At 43.0% G+C, this 16,156-nt stretch overlaps 2 protein-coding genes across 2 annotated transcripts in view; one reads left to right on the top strand and one right to left on the bottom strand.

Annotated features, from left to right (window-relative positions):
- The window catches only part of LOC134188784 (liprin-alpha-1-like), a 63,110-nt gene extending 52,827 nt beyond the window's left edge, over positions 1-10,283 (bottom strand). Inside the window, exons 1-6 of the mRNA XM_062656983.1 lie at positions 9,925-10,283; positions 8,797-8,898; positions 8,641-8,742; positions 8,408-8,572; positions 2,287-2,361; positions 1,910-2,221 (exon numbers count right to left, since the gene is read on the bottom strand). Coding sequence (XP_062512967.1) covers positions 1,910-2,221; positions 2,287-2,361; positions 8,408-8,572; positions 8,641-8,742; positions 8,797-8,898; positions 9,925-10,173 — 1,005 coding nt within the window. The 5' untranslated portion in view covers positions 10,174-10,283. The remainder of the gene's footprint in view (positions 1-1,909; positions 2,222-2,286; positions 2,362-8,407; positions 8,573-8,640; positions 8,743-8,796; positions 8,899-9,924) is intronic.
- A 617-nt stretch (positions 10,284-10,900) lies between these two features.
- LOC134188750 (leucine-rich repeat-containing protein 56-like) overlaps positions 10,901-16,156 on the top strand; it is a 34,014-nt gene continuing 28,758 nt past the window's right edge. The window contains exons 1-2 of the mRNA XM_062656937.1: positions 10,901-10,920; positions 10,982-11,140. Coding sequence (XP_062512921.1) covers positions 10,991-11,140 — 150 coding nt within the window. The 5' untranslated portion in view covers positions 10,901-10,920; positions 10,982-10,990. The remainder of the gene's footprint in view (positions 10,921-10,981; positions 11,141-16,156) is intronic.

Genomic DNA, 16,156 nt, shown 5'->3' on the forward strand with positions numbered 1-16,156 from the left:
TGGAGCGCAACAATATCAGTTCTATTTCTATGCGCTTGACCGGAAACACCATACGCCAAACAGGAAATGTCATTTACACTTCTCCAATCACCAAACGTGTCTAATTGGTCATGAGATGTAGCATAGCAATGTCCAGGAATTCAAGTAGAGAACATGTCATGGAGAGCATCTACGAGCTTCTAATAGAAGCTGTTAGACATCTTCCTTGTGAGTGGGATGTCCAAAGCAAACCCTACACATACACCAGAGCCAGACAGAGCCCGTGGTGCAGAGTTGCCATGTAATAGTCAGATGGCTAGCATGTTGACAATTAGAACGTAATCTAATTATAGTTGCCAGACCACAGCATGCACGCACTGCGCGCGTGCACACACACACACACACACACACACACACACACACATGCTCTGTATTGCAAACAATGATCCGCAGCGCCATGCGCGGATCGGATGCATACTGTGAACATGGTTGCGTTCGCTATGAGCAAGCCTTTAGTAGTTAACTGTTTCTACGTAGTTTCCCGCTGATCAGAGAATCTGAGATATAAGAGTAAAACGTAATATCACAAGTATTGCTACCAACTGAAACCAAGACACAATACGTAGAAGGCAATTAGTTGCGCATAGTCTAATTATTTTCCGCCTAGCTTCCACATGAAAGTAGTCAGTTACAATAATATACTGCATACGTACAACTTACAAGGTAGGACGTACAACATATGATGCACAATGGTCATGCTCAAACGTAACCATATGTGAAAAAGGCAGGGTATAAATATGCATAATTATAAAGTTACTCCATGCATAATAGTTGAAGAGTTTATGAATAACAGCAGTATCATTCGCCCGCTGCATAGGCAAGTGCCTACAATAAATAACATTTTAATACAGACATATGCACACGCACGTATGGACACGTGCGCGCGTGCGCACACACACACACACACACACACACACACACACACACACACACACACACACACATGCCTAAAAAATCCTAAATGTCAGAAGCTGCCTCTCAGAGGTCAGGCCCCCCCAGCTGTTAAGCTGGGCCCAGTGCGCTACTCAGGGAACTCTGGGCCTGTGCTAGCAAACTCCTGGAGCCGGGCCAGGCACTCGCAGGAGCACCAACTTGTGAAGCCAACTGTGATGTGAGCACCCAAAGTCTCACCAGGACCCCAGTGGCTGATGTCATGTCACAGCCGATGGCCGCTTAGGACCCCAATCAATGACCAGGTACTCATTTATACTCCTGAGTCAAGAGAAGCAAATGTGTGTTAGTTTCTTGCTTAAGGAAATTATGCCATAGCTCGCCATCACTGTGACTTGAACTTGCGACCCTTTAAGGTCCTGGATGTAAACACTCCATAAGATGACTCTCTAACCAACTGAGCTATCGCACCATGCACGCACGCATGCACGCACACACGCACACACATGCACACACGCGCACACACACACACACACACACACACACACACACACACACACACACACATGCACACACGCACGCACGCGCGTGCACACACACACAGTGACACACATTGTATGTTTGCTGCAGATATCAAATTTGACTATTCAAATAAACACATACTGTAGTACAAAGACACGTGCCAAACTGCAAAAAGAGACCATGTGCCCAACTTTTCTTCCTTGCTAAGCCTTGGCCACAACCCTGGCTAGAACCCTGATTATCTGACTGTAATATCTTGATAAGTTTACATTTGTTCTGCAGTTCTATAAATAATTCACAAAAAGGCTGCACAAGCAAATCTGAAAGTTCCTGCTGTAAAGATAAAGACATACAATTGTCAGCAAAGCATACCTAAAACTATATCAACAAATTACGCAAAAATGCTTAAGCAACTTCATGCATAACAACATATAATGAACAAACGAAGTGCACTAACCTGCAAGTCATGAGAATTAAACATATCAACAGAAACCGGGTTGTCATCTTCCGTCGGCACATCACTTTCGCTAGATGTCCCTCTAATAGGAGAAAACGTCACACCATTCGACCGTTCTCTCACTCCACCTTTTGACAAACAAAGTTGATCCTTCAGCTCATTGATTTCAGCCAATAATTGATCTCGTTCAGACTGGAGAGCAGAATTGGTGCCTTCTATATCTTCTTGTTTACTCGCAAACTGTTCATTTTGTTCTATAATTTGTTTCAACTCTTTCTTCAAATTCTCATTACTAGCTACCAAGTCACGACTCTAAACAAAAGATATCACAAGAATCAGCAGTAAAGAAAATGCTACCGTTACTTCCATTTACACACCTGATGTTGTACCACTTCTAGCTCATCTTCAAGTGAAAGATTTCGCTCCAGCGTTATCCTAAGACGCTCACGAACCTAAAAATAGCACACAGTTTAGTTATCATTAGCAAACAATGTTTTCATTCAAACTTAATATATTCAACGTTTTACAATGTATCTCACCACTCAATATGTCAGTGACCTTCTCATGCTCTTCTAATTAGCTCTGACTAATAGCATTCAAGCTGCAGAGCTAACAGCAAAGGGTCAATTTGCACTTTAGTGCCACACCTCATTAAACTCCAGTACAAAATATTGTAATCAATTAAAAGGCTACTGACATGCTAAAATCAAAATTATTTTAAATTTCTATATGATAGTTCTAAAGGCATACATACCAGGAAAAATAATACTAGATTGTTTAAAAGCAAGGTTTCTATAACAAAATTAAACTGTAATGTGCTCCCGGTTTATCGCATCCGGTTTAGAGGAGCAGAATCGAGGCGTCTACATATGCCGTAAGTGAGAACAGTTGTCGCGTTAGCCCAAAGGAAATACGTAATGCACAAGACTCAGCGTGTGCTACGGTTAGAATGGTTAGACGATGTGTGGCAGCTGCATGCTATAGTACGGTGAAAGAAGGTGTGAGGCTCTTTCGGTTTCCAAAGACCCCAAACAATGAAAGTGGGTGAAACAAGTCAGACAACGAGAGATCGCTGAGAAGCCCCAAGTGATTCTTCCGTGTTGTGTATTCGTTATTACCGCTTTGAAGATAAGCCAGGATTGTGCAAGCAATTTAGTTTAGGCTACCAGGCGCCGAAATTGAGACTAATACTGCACATACTGATTGAGACAGTGCAAAGAGCTAAGCAGTTGGAAAAACCAATAAAGATGAATTTGGCATACGTAAAACATGAAAGGAAGACAGTAGGTTGTATTTAGACTATATAGAAGTGTACATGTAGTGATGAATTAAATTGATACAAAATATGAGTCACTGGACAATTTATACATAGGTACAGAGTCTTCTAACTGCTGACAAGAGGCATGACAACCAGTCTACACCACACCATCTTGCTAACTGATGGTAAGAAGTATATCTGTATATCTCCTGTGAAGCACCGAAATCCATTGTTGTATCGAAGTCAGAATTGTTGCTAGAATTAATTGTTTCCCATGAATTGAAGAAGAATCAGTTTTATGTAATGCCATAGCCCTGCTGTATGCAGTCTGCAGAAGCTGAACCCACACATCTAGGTAGACGCCAGAGAAGCCTGAGTGTTCAGTGATGCAGTTTTGTCAATTACTTCCAAGCGTGTCCTGGTAACACCCACAATGAAGACCAGAGGTCAGCAACCACAACTACATTAGTGCAGAAAATGGTATGACATAGGACAATGTCCCACCAAATGTGTTGTTTGTGTCCGACCAAATACTGCACCAGTGTTGGAATGTGTTTGGACAAAACATCCAATTGTATAGCGTAAACCTTGTCTCTTTGCACGTGATGGCCTTTCCAATGGTGTAACTGTTAATTTCATGAAGGTAGGTGCCTCCTAGCATGTTTTATCCAGAGAAACCTCAGCTGCCTTTAACGCCATTTCTCCCTTGGAAGTTGGTCGTAAAAAAATTACATGCAAAATGGCTGCAGCTGCAGTAGGGGCGAAACTTAATTAGGCATGTAACACCATACAAGGATGTCCTACCTACACTAAGTCTGTCTGAGCCAAATAATTTTCTATTTCCACACTGTACATAGTTGTACACATAAACTACATGACTTGTAGATCATCCTAAACTGTTTAATACCACGATAAATCAAGTAGTCGTTCGTTTTGCTCATCTTTGAGTGCTGCCAGCGATGGCATCTCACTGGCGACCTGCTCAAAGTTAGACAGCTCCACCAATATTATGGCTTCACTTTCATCGCCTTCCGAGCCATTCTCCACATCACCAGTATCTACTGTATATAATACTGAAGGTTCTACGCACACAGACCGTTTCAAACCATCAGCAACGACAATTCTGGGGGCTGACATAACCGTAAGCATTGGTGTTTTGCCCGCTACAATCGTATCTCGTACCTCGTGAAGAGTATGATCGTGCAAAGCTTTCTTATTCCCGCAATCTTCATCACTAGAGCCGCTTGCTCTGTCGCGTTCACTGCTTGAGCTAGTCATTGAAACATTTTACGCTAACACAACATCTGTTCTCACTTTTACGTCATATGTACACACCCCGAATCTACTGCTCCAAACCGGATGCGATAAACTGGAAGCACATTACGGCACAATTTTCTTACAGAAACCTTGCTTTTTAAAACCTAAAATTATTTTTCCAGTATGCACACCATTAGAACTATCATATAAAAATTTAAAATAATTTTTGATTTTTGCATGTCAGTGGCCCTATAAATTCCTCAGTCTTTGCTCGAGTACAAACAAAAAGTGTTTCCAAACTCTCCAAACCCATGCAACACAAAGCTGCTATAAACTTCAAACGTATTGAAACAAAAATACTCGTACACGTAAGTGTAGCTATTAGCAGGTCAAAGCATGCTTATTCAAAATACCTAGCATCTAGCTCAACAAACAGTTGCTTGGTCATAACAGCCCAATGATATAACCTCTCCACTAACTTACTGGTTCAAATTTCAAAAGAAAATTGCAACCCTAAAATGTCAGTTGCAGAAATTGCTTCCTAGAACAGTGAGCCAAACTCATTAGGTTAGATTAGGTTTTGCCTGACCGTCATGCAAATAGCTATGTGCAACCCAGTCATTATACTACAAGTAGTAACTGAAGTTGTCTACACCCTCATATTCACAGTTATGAGCCTTCTGAAAGCCACAACAGAATTGCCACAAAGTATTAAAGAGGAACTCGAACGTAAAAACAAGTTGCTCTTGAAAAATAGCCTTGCTTTCGAGAAGTTCAACGGTACTTATTCGCTAACCAAAGCGACTCAGGAAAAGAGAAATCACGTTTTGAATGCTCCCTGACAAAGAAGGTACAGTGCCCCCACGCATAAACGCCCATCCAGGAGTGATGTCAGGAAAGTGAACGTAATTCAAATGTTCTGTCATGTCTATCGACAAAACTCGGTAACAAGATTCAGCAATCGTAGCCATATCTCGTTGTGAAAGAACTCAACAAACGGTTGCGTTTTACAGCGGGCCTCGCTCGAGGAAGCACATTTTCTTCGTATTGCACATTTGTCCATTTTTACGCTACGGTGTTTCATTATTTAACTAGTTATTTTGCGGAAAGGGACATGACATGATTATCTAGGTAATCATCGTGGCGATTTTTGAAACGTGCTTTCATTTTTGAGATATTGAAGAGAAAGGCCCCTGAAGAGGGGTGCACATACAGTCGTAAATCTCTACAAAACAGTAACGGAATATGGTGAAACGCAAGAATAACATAGCAGAGACAATTTCTAAAATATTCATCGTGGGGATTTCTGATTAATGCTTTTGACGCAAAGATATGACAACATGAATATGTGCAGCATTCTGTATTACGCCATCCATACATATTTTTCACTTACAGTAAAAAAACAACCAAAAAGCTACACAGAACCTAAGATCTAAAAACTATACAAAACAACTAAGGATTGAAACGCCTGAAAAACAACAAGACTAAGCATCATTCGGTCTTCTGTAGTGAGAGTGACAACCCAGTCGTCCAAACAGTCCTGAATGTCTTTATCTAAGATCTCCTTGTCTGGTAAAAGTTGCCCGAGTTCACAAGAACTGGTAGAAACTTGGGATAGGTCTTTCACGTAGTCAGACATCAGCGAAGGAGACGCTAACCCGTCATTCCCAAAATGGGGACCCTCCTTTTGGTCAACAGGAACACTCATTCGCTTCCGTCTAACCTCGTTCAAAACACTTCTTCTGTCTCTGAACAGCTTTTGCTCACTTCGACGCACGGCAAAGAAGACAGGTGCAAGAATATGGCACGGTTGCTGTGCGACCACATAGCATTGCAACAGTAAAAGGCGGAGCTAAGTTTATCAACCAATCAGTAACAGGCAACGCCCCTATCGACAGCCAATCACCGCCTTGTATTACTAACTTTCTTCTAGAAGGTTCTGTGACATCATAATTACATTACCAGAAAGCCCTCGCATCAAGGACCACGTGCATCTAATCAGCTATAGCGTACGACCTCGGGGGCCCGCGCTAGGCCGCGCCGAAGTTATGGGCGTTATGCGTGGGGGCACTGTACACGAGGCATGACGTCACTGGAGGACGACCTGGATCATTTTGTATTGGTAAAACCTCGATTAGCGTGATGCGGAACTTTCTACATCAAATCGCTTATTGGAGAAAACACTTGAACATTCACCTTCACTGTGAGATAGGTGCCACTTCGTAGCGATGAGAGGAAATCGCTGAAGGCATTCGTTATGACTTATCATGCGCGTAGGTCTGGGACCTCAAGGAAACACGACATCAACTTCCGCTTTGCCGTGTAGTGCTGTAAAGAGACTGGAACAGGCAGGAAACTACAACCCTTGTAAATCTGTACTAGCTCTGCTTTAATTAAAATCTCTCTCAAAGCAGTCTGACTGAAAATGATCTAACCATACTCTGGAATGTGGTCCGACTGCCTCCCTTTGAGCCTCAAATGCAAAATCCACTCTCTCAACTGTGCTCGATCAAATGAAAATCTAAACAGACTTCTTTCTCCATTCCCGGCACATTTACGACAACTTTACAAGGCATCGGCATACTAATGAACCTTAGATATCTCTATTAGGAAACTTCAGATCGGCTAGAAGAGTCATAAACTAGGAGAACACGTCAAAGCAGAAGTTGATGTCGTGTTTCCTCAAAGTTCCAGACCTGCTCGCATGAGAAGTCATAACAACTGCTTCCAGCGGTTTCTCTCATCGTTACAAAGCTGCACCTACCTCACAGTGAAGATGAATGTTCAAGTGTTCTCTCCAATCCGGCAATTTGATGTATGAAGTTATGCCGTGCTAATCAATATTTGTCCAATACAAAACAATCCAAGTCGTCCTCCGGTGACATCATACCTTGCACGCACTCGTCTGGGAGCATTCGAAATGAGATTTCTCCTTTACGGAGTCGCTTTGGCTAGCAACTAGAGTACCACTGAACTTCTTGAAAGCAAGACTATTTTTCAAGAGGAACTTGTTTTTGTGTGAGTCCCCCTTTAATTACAAATCAAGTGCAATAATTTTCCTTGTAAGTGCACTACTTGTAAAATCTAAACTTGTACAAAGCAAATGTTGTTTCATATGACCAATAGGTTCATAACACTCCTAAATAGTTTGTAAATTACTGTCTCTAAATAGTCTGTACAGAGATACTACGTACATATGGGAATATGGGACATACATGTCACTCCTAGTTATATGCAACGTTAGGTTCCTCAATCAAAAAATAAACAAATGTTTTTGTGTTAGCAAATGCACACAGGTAAATTTTGTTATCCATTTCCAACGAGAGCCGGTAATTACAAATACGAATTACACTGGTCTCATAAAAACCGCTCTCATACACAACAGTTGTGATTGGTGGTTTGTCCATTGTTTGGGGTTGCCATGTAAGACCAAACGCCAATACTACTCCACAATCCAACCGCACCAAGAGCATGGAACATTAATTCCTGAGCATGACAAACAGTCTCCAAACATCCATTCACAAGACATACTTATGCAGACCAGAAGTGAGTCAGTCAACCTTTTTAGTATGCTACTCACTATGTCACATGACTCTTATGGCTCATAGCCAAAATAACACAAATTTTTGGTCCAATAAAGGCATATTATAAATGTGTGCTACACTGCAACAGCCAAGACTAATGCATATGAACAGAACGGTCATTAACTACAACCTAACATTGCCATTGATGTCATACATAATTACAAGCACGCTAATGCATTACTGATTAATGCTTAAAAAGATAAAACTTTACTATTGCCAACAAATCCAAAAAAAACTAAAGTTTCAAATTATCACTAAGCATACAAGCAAGCATGCACACAGACTCACATTTAGATCATAAACAACCTGACATTCATAATTTGGCACATAAACAGACATGTTAGATACCAACCAACAAATAAACTGAAAGCAAGATAGACAACGACCACATCAGTTCACCTTTTCATCCAAAGCCTTATGATGATCAAACAGTGATTTCAATGCTTTGAGAACTTCTACTTCTGATGAAACTCCACTAGGAGAGTTGGCTTGCCGTTTGACCACTGTCATTCTAAGGGCACGTTCATGACGAGAAACAAGACATTCAAGATGCTCCAATAACAACTAGGCATGCACAAGTCTTTAATAGAACACGTGTCTGCAAGATACATGTATGTAAACATTTAGTTCACCCTTGTATTGCTCCTTTCTGCTTTCAACTCCGAGATCTCTTCATCCTTTTCTAATAACCTGTGTCTAGCAGCATTCAACTCTTTCGTCAACTTTGCAAATTCCTAAAATCCACTTATTCACTTACATGTCAACTCCACTAGACACACCCAACTTACCTCAGCAACAGGTAGTTTATTCAGTTTCACTCTTTCTCCATCGATGCGACTGTAATCACCTTTGCCAATCTCTTCTAACACCTTTCGACCATCTCCATCCCCCTAAGAATAAAGAAAACGTACACTCATATGCTCTAATTTAAGACTACAAAAACACCTATAACCACAATTGTGAATTAATTAAGACTTTATAAAAGTCATGACTATACAAAGTCATCACTACAAGACTATACAAAAGTCATCACTACAAGAAGTATAATTCTAATAAGTGACAAGAGTGTCGCCACTCATGTAGCTATGTATACTTATTTGTCATACTATACAAATCTAGAATGTAGTAGCTCATCCAACATCACTTGACACCTAGCTAGATAGTTCTGCAGCAACTGCTTTGTCATTAGTTTAAGTACATGAAACGCAAAACTTATGCTGCTAAAACACAGCTATGTGACAAAAAGTGTACTTGTGACTTACACTTTACGCTTTTTGTGACAAGCTAGACACACATGTTTATACACGTTAGCGTCTCTTCTCAACATACCAGTCAATACACATATCCCTTCTAGAAAACCAAAACTTCAAAACAGTTCTAAACTACACCAGGCAAGCAATAGCACAGTCAAGCTCATCGTTGGTATATAGTACATCCGGGTGCTCCGACAGCAGTGCTGCAAAACCAACAACAAACATCGTGCATCCACACTACAGCTGCTACACCGACAAAAACGATTCCAATTGGAGTCTGTCCACTTTCCCTACGCACTGTACTAATTGGTCAGAAGACTGAAGTACACTGCACTCTGATGTACGTACGACCTGGATATTGTGCCTGTCTGTAATTACTAGTAACGTAAGCCATACAAACTACCGGCTATGTACGAGCAGTCGCTTCCTATCTCGCAACCATGCCTTTCATGCAGTGTGAAACACCAAACAAATCGAGTCAATAATTCGCTTCACTGCACTCACATCGACTAGATGCTAAGGTTACTCGCCACTAGTGTCACCTCCTGGTTGTGACTGTCGAAGGGGCCCGTCACCCTACGTGTCGACTTCGGGCGCCAAAACACCCGCAGTCTCCCTCATACCACTTTTGATTTCCTTCGTAATATGATGAATGATACTCACCATAGCAAGAGCTGTCTCTAGCGTTCGAATAAGAATTGCTTTGGCCTGTTCGCTCTCGTTGAGACGCTGCTGGGTCACTTGTAGCATGTCCTGCGCTTCGCCCAGATTCTCCATCAACTTATCTCGCTCATGCAACATGTCCACCATCAGTTGTTCGAAATTCGCCTCTTCGGCAAACTCGTTGGCTGGACGGCTGCCACTCGACGACGAAGCGTCTTCCACAATAGTCGGCATCACATCACACATCATAGCTAGGCTTGCAATGAAACGGCCAATCCGGCCAACCTCAGAATTTACACGAAGTCGAGCACGCTAGAGATCGGCCCAGAGACATGGGCTGTGAATACCCTACCCACAATACACATTAGTCGGTATGTGAGGAATGTAGCACGTTACTGCCGAGCGTAGCGAGCCTCCCTTGTCACTAGACATGCAATAACTGTTTGCTCTTGTCAATTACTATTGGTATGTGGCAAACCCAACACAGAAAGTCTGCACTGTCGCAACATGCAAGTAGCAGCTGGATATCACGGCAGTGGATATTACGGGAGCACGCAACCGACCATCACAGGCAGAAAAGTTTTTTTAATTTCCTGTTGAACTTCCGGATCCGACGTCGACGTCGAACACGTGTCTGAAAAGCGATGCAAATAAACGATGCCCTCTTTTCTCTGATCAATCCCAGGAGTCGGTTTAGGATTTCTCTGGAGAAGCGCCACTACTACTAGCTAGTAGATATAGCTAATTATAATGGCACATTGCTGGGCTACAGTGACCGGAATCGACTGGACTACGCATAATTTTCTGAAGGCACGACCGCTCACTTCTAGTATGCTAAGAATGTCGTGCTCTTCGTATGCTCCTGCTGTACTGTAGTGCTGTCTGACCAAGGAGTGCACTTGCACGTCGCTCGCGCCCACACCTCTGGAATAGTGACGTAGTGAGTAGCAACAGTTGCTGCAGATCCCGTATGATGAGAGGAGTGTCAAATGCCAGGTAGGGTTTGTTTCCTAGGTGAGATAGTAGGACAGTCGCTCATAAATTGTTTTCGAACAAGTACTTTGGCATGAATAATGACAATGACAGACCAGGAACCTCCAGACCGTCGTCAGCTTTTGGAGTTAGGGTTCAGAAGGCTGTTCTATCTGAGAGAAAGGATGATCATAACAGAACTGTTGAAGAGAGTGACGTTCATTATCTTTCTCCAGGCAAACTGGTGAGTGCTAAGTTTGCACGTGAATGATGATTTAATAAACTTCGATACGCCGCAGCTAGCGAGACAAGATACGTACACACAGTGCCTTGTCAAGAGTCATGGTAGTTGGGTGAGAAGGCTAGCTGCACAATGCAAACAGTTCTTCTGTTTTGTTATGCAAGCTTCTAATTCGTACGCCAACTCTTTAGATTTCAGGACAGCTTCTACTCTAGTTATAACATCATGCAGTTTTTGCACAGTGCTTTGTAGTAGCCTATTCACCCACTCTTCTTTGATAGCCTATTTCAGCTGAGCATTGCATCGCCGCGAGGATTGTACTAGGATTCCGATATGGGCTCTGCGCTGGTATGTTGCCCTGTTGGGTTTTCCGCTTTGCCACCTTCCTCTGTGTACATGCAGGAGCATTGACATCTTGTAAAACATTTAATTGACGGTCGATGTCTATCACTCTCAGCTCTACACTAGAGGCAGGAAGTGTGTTTCCAGTGTTTCTTTGTACTTTTTGGAGTTAATAATAATGGTTATCAATCTCAGACAATGAGGTCACTTCGTGTCTCAATAGGATGAGGAATTGGGAGTCTCCTGGTCCAGACAAGGTTTATGGTTTCTGGGTCAAGCCTATCACGTGTCTTCACACTGATCTGACTCATAACTACAACCTGCTGATTCAGAATCCAGACTTTGTACCCGACTGGTTGTCTCAAGGAACAACCACTCTGATTCTTAAGAATAACAAGACTGACCAGGACAAAAATTACTGGTCTATCACATGTCTGTCTGTCTTCTATAAGACCCTCACCTCAGTCATCAGGCAGAGGATAGCAGGCTTTGGTTCAGAGAAACCTCATGGCTCCGGAGCAGAAGGGTTGTCGACAGGGATCTTTTGGTGCAAAGGATCAGCTGTTGATCAACAAGCTGCTTACCAAAGACTGTAAGACCAGGCACAAGAGCTTGAGCATGGCTTGGGTGGACTACCAGAAAGCCTATGACAGCGTGCCACACAGTTGGTTGCTGCAATGCCTTCATATGCATAAGATCAGTCCAGTCTTGTGCTGGTTCCTGTCATGTGTGATGAAGAGTTGGAGGACATCGATGGTGCTTTCTTACGGGAACAGTACGATAAAGACAGGCTTATGCAGATCAGGTGAGGTATTTTCCAAGGTGACTCACTTTCTCCACTTCTCTTCTGTATGGCTCTCAATCCTCTGAGTAAGGAGTTGAACAGAACCGGTTACAACTATGGTGAGAGTGGCAAATGTCATCTCATCGGTCATCTACTTTACATGGATGATCTGAAGCTGTATGGCAGAAACTCTGATCAGTTGGATGGGTTGTTGCACACAGTGCGTACCATCTCTGATGACATCCGGATGAAGTTTGGTCTGGACAAATGTGCTGTTGAACACTTTGTCAATGGCAGGCTATCTGGACATAACTCTGGAGTGACGGTAGGAAAAACGGACACAACTCTGGAGTGACGGTAGGAAAAATGGACACCATCAACTGTCTGGAACCGGTTCAAGTCTACAAGTACTTGGGTGTAGATGAGAGTAACGGTATTCAGCACAGCATGATGCGGGAGAGACTTCATCATGAGTACTTCTGCAGAGTGAAAGTGGTTCTCCGGACTGAGTTGTATGGTCGGAACAAGATTCTAGCCATCAATGGGTTTGCACTACCGGTTCTCACTTGCAGTTTTGGTGTCATTCATTGGGGTGCACGGACCTGCAGCAGCTCAATCGACGGACCAGAAAGCTCCACTATGCACGGTGTCCACCATCCTTCTGCAGACGTTACACTCCTTGCAGTAATGGGGGTAGGGCATTACAACAGATTGAGTCGACATATCAATCTTGTATTGTGAGGCTGAACTGTTACCTTGCTGACAGTTCTGATCCTTTCATACAGATGATACGGGAGTGTGACTCCAGAAAATCTTCACACTCGATCAAGCGCATGGTTTGTCGCTTTACTGCACAGCTGCGGAGGAGTCTTGCTTCGGACGGCAAGTCGCAGGGCTTGCATCCATGTCGGTTGAAAGTGGCTTCAAGCAAGCGCCTGAAACAGATGCAAGACATTACTGTACGAGTTGCACTTCTTTTGGTGTGCGGTCCTGGAGTGGGAAGCCTATGCACGGGCAGTATTGCCGTCTCACTGAGCAACCGCCTGTGGACATGAAAGAGACATACGGATGGCTAAAGGCAGCAAATCTTGCTGCTACAACTGAGGGACTGGTTGTTGCTGCTCAAGACCAAGCTCTTTGGACTCAGTACTATGAGTGCAAGATTCTACATCGTGATGTCAGTCCTACTTGTCACATGGGCAGTGTAGGCCTGGAAACAGTCGACCACATTGTGGCAGGCTGTAGTGCTTTAGCATTGATGGACTACACTGATCGACACAATCAGGTGGCCTCCATCATTTACTGGGATGTTTGTCGCCATTTTGGGGTTTCACTGGAGAACAGATGGTACCGGCATCATCCTGATAGACTTGTGGAGACGGATGACATTACTATGATGTGGGACACCACCGTCCCCATTGCCGGGAGGATCGAAGCCAATCGTCTAGACATCTGTCTCACAAATAAGAAGACAAACACTTGTCTTCTTATTGATATCAGCTGTCCTGCTGATGGCAACATTGGCAAGAAACATGCTGAGAAGTTGGCGAAGTACAGCGACTTGCGAGTGGAGATAAGCCGCATGTGGCATTGTCGAACACTGGTGGTTCCGGTGGTCTTGGGAGCTTTGGGCACAATGCACGCAGGTATTGCACGGTGGCTGGACATTATTCGAGGTCATCACAACCTGCACCACTTACAGAAAACAGTGCTCCTGGGATCTACTCGGATCCTTCGTAAAGTCGTGTCTACTTTCTAGACAGCTGTGATGTATAAGTACTTCTGAAGCAGGGTTTGCTCGTTTTAGTCGTTGGGGAGTTACTGTGGTTCCTTGACGATGACGTTCAGCACTTTTTTTGATATCCACTAGTCATGTTGTACCAAGTTCACGGTCACCATAATGCCTGCAATCTATTGATCGCCATGTGGACTACACAGAAACATGAACCCAGCTGGGCTCACCTGCCGGGTTAGTGGGCGCCCAGATGGGGGCAAAGACCCCACTTGCCCATCATATTAACGACACATTTTGCCTTTAATATGGCACCCCAGATCATGATGCCAGGTTCATCTTGCTTTATTGTGCGTAAGGTGCAGACTGGTAGCCATTCTTCAATAGTCTTTCTTCAAACAAACACTTTACCATCACTGCCACTGAGTTTGATGCGGCTTTTGTCAGTAAATTGCCTCATTGTTTCAATCATCAGCCATTTTTCTAATGTGTCTTCTGCTCATGCTCTTCTTTTTGTTGCTGTCAGAAATGAAAGGCTTTTCGAGCAACACGACTGTGATACCCATGTCTTTCAGTTTTCTTTTTGAAAGATTTTGATCAGGCTTAATTGCTCCACTTGGGTGCTATTGTCTTCACTGTTTTCCTTGGTCTGTTGTCTTTACTGGTTGGCTCTCTTTAACCACCCTTTCCGAATGGCACAGATCTCTTGCTGTTGCTTTCCTTTGCTTTATTTTCCTCTGTTTCAGATTATGAACATGTCTGTTGAGCTTATACCTTCTCAGAATCTCGCTAAATTTGATACTGTTGTCAATGGCCACTTTGGCAATCCTGTGTTATTTTCATTCCCATCTTCACATTTTATTCCCACCTTTACATTTTCATATTGTTTATTCGTTGTCATTTCCTTGTACAGATTTATCCAGCAGTCTTATTAGGAGTTGTTTTATGGCTACAATGTGAGCATGATAACTTGAGTATTGTGGCTATGCAAGCAACCAGAAATTTGTGGCACTACCATGACTTTTGACAAGGCACAGTAAGCAGGCAGAGATTTACTGTTTGATTTGAGGTTGTCGTAATAGCTGTTGTGCATTTGGCTCTTAATTAATTTCAGTGTGTACTTCAAATTGTAATACTGGTACAGTGTACATGTAGCTATATATATTGTGGAAACGAGACGTACATTGTTGTGTATTAGTTTGTTTGTTGGTTGTTTTTATGCACAGGGTCGGTTACTCAAAAACGTGTTGTTGGATTTTAATGAAGTATGATGCGATGTTTAATTGTTAGAACTTTGATAGAGGTCCAATTGATTAGTTTTGGGGTTAATCCAAACAGGGTTCCCTGTCAAGGGGTTGGCTCTGCTGAGAAGTTTCTGATGAGAGATGAGAGATGACTTCCAATTTCGCTCTTGCACACCCATACCATCTTTATGAAGAGTGAATACATGTGTCATTTTCATCACGGAGCTCCTCTTCAATATAATTGCTTCGACATACTGTGAATGTTAGTGACTCACGGGACATCAGAGCGAGTTGTGGCGCATCACATGTGAACGGATTTTTATGAAGTTTGGCTGGATGATAGAACTTTGATAGAAGAACAATTGATTGGTTTTGGGGATTAATCTGATGTCATGTAAACGGTATCTCTAATATAAATGCGAGCTGTTTGTGTGTATGTTTGGCCAGGCATATCTTCGTCGCCCCAAGTCTGATCTCTGCCGAAGTTGGTCCGTGCCGCCGAACCTGTACTGGTTGACGGTGACGTAGCCGGATTTCTCCAGAGTGCATGTGTCTCCTCTTGAGGGGTCAACCCCATGTAAAATTTCTTGACGCGAGTGTTACATGTTTCGGTTCATTCTAACGCACACCAGCACTACTCCCGTGTGGACTGTATGCGTCGCTGTCCTTCGCAACATTGCCAGCGATTGTTGGTTTCTTGCCAATCGAAGGCGCTCTTCTATCGCTTGCGTTTCTCTCCAAATTCTGATTACATTTGCACAGAATCGAATCTACCCGTTTCCAGCACCGAATGGTACACAGGGAGAGTGTTGATTTCTACCGAAAAATGCAAGAAGAACAAGATTCTAATTCATTCAGCACGCGTGTCAAGCGATCTACAGGTGAGTAAGTAACTGCACGTGACTTCCAAGATTTTG

This window comes from Corticium candelabrum, chromosome 13, assembly GCF_963422355.1.
Source record: "Corticium candelabrum chromosome 13, ooCorCand1.1, whole genome shotgun sequence".
NCBI classification, from domain to species: Eukaryota; Metazoa; Porifera; class Homoscleromorpha; order Homosclerophorida; family Plakinidae; genus Corticium; species Corticium candelabrum.